The following is a 10,574-nucleotide window of genomic DNA, read 5'->3' on the forward strand; positions in this document are numbered from 1 at the left end:
CTTCCTGGTGGGGACTGGTGGGAGTGAGGTGCTGAATTAAGATGAGAATGTCTGTGTGCTCTGAAGATGACCCCAAAAAGGCTGCTCTTCCCAAATGTGTAGTACTTCCACCACACATCATGTATAGCATTTCAAAAATTTTTAAAAATTTTTTTTTATGTTCGCTGAGGGGGAAAACATTGTGTTAAGAGACACTAGGCTCGTCTGCCACGGGAACAGTACCAGTGGTTCTGGGCACAGGGTTTGGTTTTGCTCCTTGTGCAAGCCAAACTTCAGACATGCTGGGCTGGGCTCTGGGCCCCTCAGTGTGGCCAGTTGTCCTGAGTGGAGTCTGTCCCAGGTTTAAATGGGCTTCCAGTGTGCCAGGAGGGAGTTCTGCCCCAGGGGGTGGGTGATCTGCCTGAGGGCTGGAGGTTGGAGAAGGGAACAACAGAACCAGAAGGGCTTCTCCCTCCCTAAAGGGAGGTTTTCAAATAGAAGGTCTGTTTTCAGAGAAGCAGGAGCTCAAAGCCCATTTGAAAGCCTCATTTTGGGAAGGCTGCTGTATTGGCTGGGCAGGGGAGTGATGGGAGTTGCCTCCCATGAACATGGCTCCTATTTTCCTCCACAAATCAGGCTCAGCTTACATCTGCATCTTGTCTGAGCTGCAGGAAAACAAACAGAAATTAAAATGGTAGGAAAAGCCACTTGAAGGGGAACTTGTACTGCTCTGTGGCATTTCTGAGAAAGGGAAAAGGCAAAAGGGCATTCAGTCCTCTGCAAAGGTCACAGGCCTCTGAGGAGAAACAGTTGAGACAAACTGTATTAAGTAGAAAGCTTTCAGCCAGCCCTTTATTTTCTGTGCACCAAAACTTATTCTCAGGCAGCTGTTACAAATCCAGAGCATTTTTTGCCAACAGAGGGTTGTTGTGAATTGCTGAAGGCTTCCTCCTTGTAGCAGTGTCATTAGTGGAAAGCTTTCCTGGAAGGATGTGCTGAAGAGTGGCCAAGGACACAGCAGTGTGAGGTGCCAGCTCCCCAGAGGCTCATCCAGGGAACTCTTGGGCAAGGACAGGAGGGGGCAGTCTGGAGAACATTCAGGTGGGGATCCTCTTGCACTGGCACACACTCAATCCATATGGAGCACAAAATAGCAATTTGTTGTAACGGTGTTTTACTGTAAATAGTCCACTGTGACTTTTCCCCCCTAATTAATTAATACTTTCAGTTTATTATTTTAGATTTTGTAATTGTATCAAAGGAAAAAAAAAAGATGATGTGGTTATTTTTTCTTCCTTTTGTTCCTTTTCCTATATGCAATCCAAACTGAACTTCAGGTTTTTAGGGATAACTCTGTACATTTCTTAAAGAGTATTTCTAACAGCACATTTCAGTACAAGTAAATGACAACTGATATACACTGAAACATGACCACTCAAGAAAGTGCTTTTATGGAGAAAGTGAGCTTTATTTTTGTCCCTACCCCAAGCATAGCTTTCTGATGGCAAAGGCAAAACAAAAGGTGAGTATTTATTTACAGTGTAATGATTAACATTATCACTTAAGGAAGGCAGGGACTGTTCAGCCATGCAGATACACTTATTGTAACAGCACTAATTAGCAGGCTCTTCCTAGGAGCAGGATCACACTCACTACACAGCCCAGAAAGGCATCTGGACTAGCTGCCCCACAGCCTGACCTGCTACTATTAAATTTTTAGAAAGGCCATGCTGGCACAACGTGGTTTCCTCCCCAAGTGCCTGCCTCTTCCTTGCTCTTTATCCATCAGCTGCTCTCAACAGGGACAGCTGTAGGTATAGATCAGAGCTCAGGAAGGCAGCCTGCACATACTATATTCTGGCTGGCTGTGAGGGCAAGACACCCATGCATGAAGTGCCAGCAGCGGGGAATGGGGAAGTGGAGATACCACACAGGAGTTTCAGGCTGCCTCTGCCTCCAGTACTACCAGGTATAACCTACCTGTGGCTCTCACTCCTGCACTGAGCCACAACTGAAATCCTAAAACGGTCAGGGAGGTAGTACAGCTTCCTTGCCAGAACAAGGCTGCTGCCTTAAAGAAAGGACTGGGGAAGGTGAAAGCAGGAAAACAGTGTTTACAGGTTTAGAAATAAAATAGTAAAATTGCCTTTTAGGTGCTGGGATCACTGGTGCTAGTACAGGAAGGCTAAGTGCTGTCATGGAATGAACACAATGAAAGCAAAGTTGTGGTTTTATTTACTACATTAGGAAAAGCACCATGACCATCTGATCTACAATTGGCACAACTTAGGTAAGGTGAAAAGGTCAGGGGTTTAATTCTCATCAAATGCAGCAGGATGTCCGCCCTCAGGAGCAGTTTGTCAAGGTTTGCTCACAGCTGATCAGTGCTATGAACATGGGACTGGATGATGATGGCTGGAGGAGGAGCTCCATGGGTCAGTGCTGAGATACTTGAGAAAAGCTGTCAAGCTGACTTTGGGGTTCAGCCAGTTGTATCCCATAGCCCAGCACCATGATGCAGCAGTGAAGTGTGTCCAGAATTTAATTTTTAAAGCTGTATTTATATATACTCGGCTTCATTCTGGGTAGGCTGGCTGTGGAGCTCCAAGCAGCTTCCATATGCAAGTTGTACTGTTTTGTACCTAGAGCTGCTGCAGACACAGCCAAGATATACATTGTTCCTTGTCTAAAGAGCTGGCCTGCAGCAAGGGCTGGCTTCTTCTGTGGCAGCCCAAACCTACTGTATTATAGCCCACAATTGGCATTTTCCTTTGGGAATCCTAACTGTGAATGTTTTTGACTTAGCCAGCAATCCCATCTGCAGGGAGAAGCTCACACATCCCCCCGTGGTCCCCAGCGCTCCCTCTGGGACACGGGGACATAAACCTTGTTTGCAGACTGCTTCTAAAAATGACGGAGCTCATGGTGGGGCATCTCAGCACCAGATTTCAGGGGATGAGTCTGAAGGAAGCATTCCCTTGGCTAACTGCTAGCTGGGAAAGGGGAGGAACAGCAGGGCTCATGGTGCTGTTCTTTGCCCTGTTCCCAGCTCCAGCTGGCAGCAGGCCTCTGTCCTACTGCACAAGGGACCCCACACCATACTCTCCATCCATACCTGCCTGCACGAGGCCCAAGACATAGTGTGGATTTGGTTTGAAATTCTGATTATGGACAAAATTACCTAACATTTCACAAGGACAATTAGGTGAAGCACAGTCTTTTGTGCGTGCACCGCTTTCCCTAGGTGGAGGAAGGCAGGAAAAGTTCGGTGAAAGATGAGATGAGGCTGTAATAGGATTTCTCATCATCTGTCAGTCCTGCGTTGCCTGGTCTGATCACCACAGCCACGTGAGTGTCCGCCTCCTCGGCCGCATTGGCTTCTGAAACAGAGTGGGGAGAGTGGAGGTGAGAGCTGCTTACTGACCTCTTCATATCGGGGTCCTTAAGGCTTGAGGATGCCCCAAAACACTCGAGTGCCTTTCAAGGCTGAGACTGAGAAAGCAGCATTTGCACGTGGCAGGGCTCTAGAGAGGAACCCGCTCCTGGCAGGCCTGCTGTGGATGGCTGTAGCTGCAGGAGTGGACAGGAGCTGGCTGCCTCACCATCCCTTCCCTTCTGCCAGCTGATGGCTGACCAAGGCACCTTGCAGGCAGCACACACCATCAGCTCCATTCCTGTCACGAGGATGTGGTCGGCCTATGTCATTTGTGAGTCAAACACCCCCCTCCCCCAGTCTTCTTCTCACAAGCTTCTTTTCACTCCCTGAGCACAAAAGGCCGCTGGAAGATGATCCAGGGAAAAGGAGGTAACTACAAGCTCTCACCAGCTCTGCTGCCAAGGCTGGGGAGGAGGTAAGGACTAACTCTGGGGCACTGAGCTGGCTAAGACTGAGACCCAGCACCATTTCCACCAGAAAGATGTTTCCAGCAAAGGCGGGAAATTAGCTTCTCAAGCCTGGCTTTCCAGGGGTCAAGTCTTGGCAACCTGAAGCCATGTTTTCCTGCTCATGAAAAGAACCAGCCACGTAGCAACACAGCAAACACCATCATTTCCCCTGAGCACAGGCCAAATCACTGACCCTGTTCGTAAATGGGGCGTGCTTCAGCTCTGCTTCAGCAGTCTCTCCTTCCTGGCTGGTGCAAAGGCAGGTTTTCTACTTGACCTATTTTCCCTCATTGCAGCGCTGCACACGGACATCCCACTGCTGTGTGCAAGCCCAGGTGTGTAAGGAAGGAGGATGGCAACAGCTAGAGGGAACGTGCTGAAGCAAAGTGGTCTGCAACATTTCTGGGCTGCTTGTGAGAAGTCAGCAGCACACTTTGAATAGCACCTGCCTCCCCTGCACAGGTGAGAGCCAGTAGGACTGGCAGGTCACATACCTCGAGGAACGTCTGTCAGGAAGAGGATGTTGTTGGTGGCGCACCCAATACTGGCGGCAATCCTCCTGTAGCTCTCACTTTCTACTTTGGGACCTATTTTGGTATCAAAGTGGCCATCAAAGAGCTGAAAGAGAGGGTGAAGCACAGGCCATGGCTGAGTGCCACCTGAAGAGCAGGGACAAACCTCCCTCCCTCCCTTTCTGCCACAGTAATGAGGGGTTGGTGCAGTCATGCTCTCACAGTCAACTGCTCGAGTTTAATTCCCATGGGTCAAACCCACTGCCCCACCTTCCTGTCCCAGAATTCATTCCACAAGTATTACAGCAAGGGTGGTTGAGGGAGGGGAGTGCTCTGCAGCGGGAGAAGCTGTAAGGAAGGTGGTAAGATTATCTACCTCTAGGATATCACCTTCTGTAGAGTATCCGAACAGAAGCTTCTGGGCTTCAACGCTGCCTGAAGAGTATATATAGACCTTCATCCCTGCTTCCCGCCACTTCCGGATGGCTGGAACCACGTCCTCGAAGATTCTGGAGCAAAACAGGGCAGCAGGTAAGGGCAAACCCAGAGGCAACTGGAGGGACATCATTAGCCAGGCACTGTGACAATTAGTTTTGTCCCATTAATTTGCAAGGGGACTTCAATCTGCTCAGGGCTCCTGGAACCAGGGAGTCTATTTCAACAGCAGGTGATGCAGAGCTGGGCAAGGAGATTTTAGAGATCGCACTCCTTGAATGCAGCCAAGCAGGCAGCTTTCTCCAAGGTTTTTGGGTCACTCTAAGACAATTTAGCCTTGTTTTTAAAAATAAAACCAACAGGATATCTGTCTCTCTTGACTTGTTTTTGGGTTTTGTTATTTTCTCTGGTGGATGTTTACATTTTTCTGTGAGCTCATTTTCTTCTTCCTTGTTCCTCATTTGACTAAACACTTTGTGAATTTATGGGCTTGTTTTACTTACTTAGAAACCTGAAATGCACGGTTTAACCAAGTATCTCTTGACCTAAATAAGGAGATCAGGCTTAACTCCAGTTGTCCCTACTTATGCACTCCTGTGTTGTGGCTGAAACGTAAAGAGGAACCTGAAGACACAAAGAAGTGGAAAGGCAGGAAACACACAGGTAAAGACAAAGCAGAAGGAAACAGCTGAAGGGGTCTGACCCTGCAACCCTGACTTGTTTATACTTGTTCCAAAATATGAGTGCAATCTGGGGATAAAAAATTCAAGACAGAGAACCGTAAGAAGCCCATACTTGTGCCTTAGACTCTTGGTTTACCAAGAAGTCTCTCAAATACTGGCTTGCTGAGCTAGTAATCCTATTTGTATTTGTATGAGAGGCTGTTCCCAGGAATAGCTCATGCAGCTGTTCTGCCGATAAACTTTTAGGAAAGATGCCCCCCATACCTGTCCCCCAGGAGGGGGCACACAACTACTCACACAATTACTCACTCTCCTTTGACGTGCCCGGTGGCATAGGCTGCCCTCCACATGTGGCCCTGCAGCTGCTTCAGTGCCGTGGTCTTCCTGTCCAGGGACATCTGCCAGTGCACGTTGTCTACGACCGCCTGGATGACGCGCTCCAGCTCCTCTTCCCCACTGCCGCTCTCCAAAGGGATCGGCACGGCCCCGTCCAGGCTGGAGTCCTCCTGCGCCTGGAAAGTGGTGTTAGAGCGTGGTGTTGTGGGTTTGATCCCTGTATGGGCCATTCGCTAAAGAATTGGGCTTGATGATCCTTGTGGGTCCCTTCCAACCCGGAATGTTCTGTGATTCTGTGAAATCATCCATGATAAAAAGAGGGGAGGGAAGAGGCGGAGCAGTTTCATCACCTCTAATGTAGGGACAGTGGTCTAACACCTGCCTTCATGCACCCCTGTGCAGGACACTGCTTGAACTGCTCTTCACTTGAGGGGTTACAACATTGTTTGAATGCTTTTCTCAATGGGAAATTGAGACTTAGTTGTGTTTAGAAATACTTGCTTGAATTGTACTTTCCAAACCAAACAATTAGCATTACTGTAGCTGTACTGTAAATACTCTAATGAGAACTATGCTTGCTTAAGTATTTAATTACTGAAATTAAGGCAAAGAAGCAAATGCATCTGTTGGCTTCAGCCACAGGTCTCAAACTGATGCTGCATCTCTGTACAGAGGCACCATCCACTGCCCTGAGTGGGCCAAGTGCTCTGCCATCCCCCTGTGCTGCTTCGCAAAAGAGGTTTGAATTCAACAATAGAAGGGCACAGTGCAGGCAAAAAGCTGGAAAGGCTAGGCTCAACAGCTGCCCAGGGGCTGTGAAGACCAAGGTGAGCTGAGGGAAGGATGCTGCCTGCCAAGCGCAACCCCAGGCTTTGGATGGGGGAGAATCTGACCATCGAGGCAATCGGCCTCCATGGGTGGGGGCAAAGAGATAGGGACAAATGTTGGGTAACCAGGACAGTCCGAGTGACCTGAAGCCTCAGGCATGCTATGAAAACCCAGAGACACAGAATAACTCTGTTACTTAACCTGTTTCCTCAGAAGTCCGACATCCCGCTGGCACTCCTCCTCCTCCCAGTGAGCACGCAGATACTCCTTCACGTTGTCTTTGATGTAAGGGAACAAGGTCTCCTGGCAGAAAAACAGGCTGCTCCTTTAACCTGGCAGAGGTAAGGCTGACTGGCTTCTAAAGGAACTCTTGGCACATGCTGCCGTGTACAGTTATTTTCCCGACTTAAGCTTGCCCTGCAGTGCTGCAGCTGGTGAAACTTCCTGACAAGGGTGTCTGCCTGGTCACAGGACTGAGCCAACCTCAGGCCGAGATCAGTGCAGGTGGATTTTTTTACACAAATGTTTACATAGCTGAAACTTTTAAAGCTTGTGATGGAAAGGTGGGTGATAACTTTTCCTGGGCTTGCCAGAAAAACTCTCAAATGGCATATGTGACCCACCAGCTGAGGAGTACAAGGCTGACAATGTATGTACTCTGAACTGACAACTTATGCCACTGTATTTTTGATGGGGCACTTGTCCTAGCAAAGGTCATTCTGAAAACGTCTTAACCTCTTGCCAAAGTTAGAGGACCTTTTAAAATGAAAAGCCTGGTCTGGTGACACTGAACTCCACAGGACAGTCTTGCAAATGAAATGGATTGGGTTTGGGAAAAGTGCCACAGGAAAATTACAAGCCTTCACAGAGATCCCAAGGGCAACCAGAAAAAATTACAAATTGCTCTCATTAGTGGTGTTTCACGAGTCAGAAGCCACAAGCAGCCACTGTGTGTCTCCAGGTGTGGGAAAAGCCTCAGGTCAAGGAGAAGGGCAGGGAACTCCTTCCTTTGGGTAGAGAACTGAGCTTTTCTTGATTGGGCAAAAACTAACCTGAACTCACCTCTCCTCAAAAAATGGACCATAGTTTCTTGTTCCTTGTTGTATATCATCTTTAGCTTGTTACTGAATTAAGAAAGCAATGGTCCTGAGAGTGTGATGTGGTGGCAGAACTGCAGGATTTTCTATTGCTGTAATATTGTGTTTTCCATGTTGTATATTTTAAAAACAATGCAAATTGCCAAAAAAATTACCACAGACTGATCTAGGGAAATCAAAAGCCTTGTAATGCCCCCAGTTACTCTCATTTCCTTTACTTTCAAACTATCTTTTAAATTTTGGGGGAAATTAAAGAGAATCCACTGGGAAATGCAGCTGACCTGCTGCCTTGGTTTAACCTCCTTTACAACTCAGATGTCAGAAAGTCCCAATTGTTTTCCAAAAGCAGTGTTTCATACTCTCGTGCTGGCTAAGAAAAACTTCCAAACAGGCTCTGAAAGATCAGTGGATTCTGTGATCTGAGGGATTTTAAAAGGGTAAAAGTCTTGGTCCATTGGCAAATGCATCGGTCTGTGAACTAAGAGGGGACACCCACGTGACAGCTGGAATAGCGGACAGCCAGTGGGACAGATGGTTTGTGGAAGTCAGGAGTGATCCCAGTCAATGATGTACTAAGTTTAATAGGCCATGAGTCTGTGTGGAAGAAAGACTCCTTGTGTCCTGCAAAGAAACCCCTCCATCTCCACCACTTCAGCTTTCAGCAAAAGCTGGCAGCTGTAACCTCTTGAATAGGTTTAATTGGGACCCTTCTAAGTTCACCCACTTCTCTCTCCTCTGGAGAACAGAGAGATGAGCCTGCCTGTGCACAGCTCCCATCACTCTGCCTACTTCCTGTGAGTGCTGGGGGAACGGACAGGCTCCTTGGCATTGTCCACCAGCAATTCAGCTTGGCAGGATGGAGAATCATTCTCCAACAAACACAGCTTGACAGCCCTCCTAAGCCTTCACAACTGCTTACAGCAATGTCAAACCCAGCATAGAAAGGGAAGCATTTTTACCATCAATAGCCACCGATGCAGCTCATTAATTATTACATGCAAGCTGTAATTAGCGCTTGCAGGATTTCAAGTAACCAGGGTCTATTTTCCTCTTAATGTCCATGCAAGCTGTCACAAAGTTCAGTGACAATATGCTCTTTTACAGGAGATCTAACAAATCCTAGATAAATCGCATGGAATGCAGTTTATCTAACGACATCTCTTCCCCTGCCATCTACTTCCACTCTGCCAGGGTGGACCTGGCAAATGAGAAAACTTGATGACCTCTAATTGATGGTCACCAGATGATCTCTTTTCTGGTATCTTTCCTTAATCCACCCATCGACTGACTCATTCTGTTTCCTTACTTTGCATATTCAGTAATTCTAACATTAGCGAAAGGATTAAATAAAATCGTTTAATATTAAAGAATAAAGTGTCTGCTGAATCAGCAGTGGACCTTTCAACGGAAAATAGACGCTGAAAGACCAAATGAAATAACTTGTTCCAAGCATTTTCAGGATTTCCAGCAAACTGAATTTTATTGAGAACCAAAACTCATTTGGCCTCCCTACAACAGAAAGATTTTGGGTGGAAACCGGAAGTCTCAGGTGCATGGCATGTTGTTTTCACAACAGCAAAACAGCTTCAAGGTGGACATAAACTCTGTTAGATGTTTAGTTAAGAAACCTGAGCTGTCCAAACAGTTTAAATTGAAAGATATTGAGGGGAGGGAGGCAGCTGTAATGCCATCTAGGCCCGAAGTTTCTTCAAGAGCACTGGAAGAACATGGACAGGAAAGATGTAGGTCATACTGTTCCTCTGTTAAACTGTGTTAGCAGAAACCTCTAGAAAGCCTGGCAGGAGCTTTCAGCTGCCATGTGGGTCACAAAACACCTTTGTAAGCTACTGGCTAAAAAGATCTACCAAAAGCTATAACGTCTCATGGGGAAATGCAGGTTAATTAATGGCAGGAGAAGGGATACATCCGTTTGCTGTCCTAGCAAGCCGCTCCCTCCCGCGAACCAAAGCCTCCCGGAGAGGAGGGACCCGCGGCTATTAAAATCTGCGGTTCTCCAAGCACCCGTGACACGCAGACTTCCCAGTCCCCTCGGTTCTGCACCTAAACCAGCATTTCCAGCAGTCTAAAGCCTTTTCCTAGGCAAGGGAAGCACTCGTACATTCGGTGCCACTACAGTCCCTGTTGCGTACACTCGGTGTGTCCCCTGCGCTGCCCTCCCGCAGTGCTGGACACGCTCCCCCGGCACAGTTGCGGGCATTTGGCTGTACTACCCTCCCGAAGGGAAAAGGCAGCACATAACCCCGAGAATTACCGATAACTGCAAATTATTAATTACTGAAATTAAGGCAAAGAAGCATCGTACTTCAAAGAGATCGCACTTGAGGCTCTCTGCAGACCCGGGTGCGGTGCTGCAGCTCCAGCCATCAAAGGAACAGCGATGCTCGAGGGCTTTTCCCGGATGAGGCTGCGATCACTCCAAGTGCCCTATATCCATGAAAAAAATCCCAGACCTGCCCTGAATCTCAGCGATAGTGACCTGCTCCTCAGCCCACCAAGGGGGCAGCCGATCGGCAAGACAAGGCGTATTTTCTCGTGAGCATTATTCGGAAAAACGCAGAAAATGGGTCACAGCTTTCGCTCCCGGCGGCACCTCGGGCCTGCCCCGCGGCGAGCTGCCGGGGCCAGGGAGTCACGGTACGAACGGCGATGCTACGGGAGCCCCCGCGACGCCAGGGCTGGGGGGTCACGATAGGAGGGAGCGGCGATGCTACCGGAGCCCCCGCGGTGCCGGCGGTCACCGGGTCTCACCTGGACGAAGGCGATGGGGGTGGTGGTGCCCTCGATGTCCAGCAGGATGG

At 48.3% G+C, this 10,574-nt stretch overlaps 1 protein-coding gene across 1 annotated transcript; it reads right to left on the reverse strand.

The window, feature by feature from the left end:
• Window positions 1-1,423: 1,423 nt before the first annotated feature.
• Window positions 1,424-10,471, reverse strand: ENOPH1 (enolase-phosphatase 1). The gene is given in 7 exon segments (XM_017744129.1): window positions 1,424-3,359; window positions 4,359-4,482; window positions 4,753-4,885; window positions 5,804-6,006; window positions 6,860-6,961; window positions 10,079-10,231; window positions 10,233-10,471. Coding segments are annotated over 7 exon segments (939 nt in total). The 5' UTR covers window positions 10,317-10,471; the 3' UTR covers window positions 1,424-3,219.
• Window positions 10,472-10,574: the final 103 nt, after the last annotated feature.

Source organism: Corvus brachyrhynchos, unplaced genomic scaffold (genome assembly GCF_000691975.1).
Source record: "Corvus brachyrhynchos isolate BGI_N302 unplaced genomic scaffold, ASM69197v1 scaffold229, whole genome shotgun sequence".
NCBI lineage: Eukaryota > Metazoa > Chordata > Aves > Passeriformes > Corvidae > Corvus > Corvus brachyrhynchos.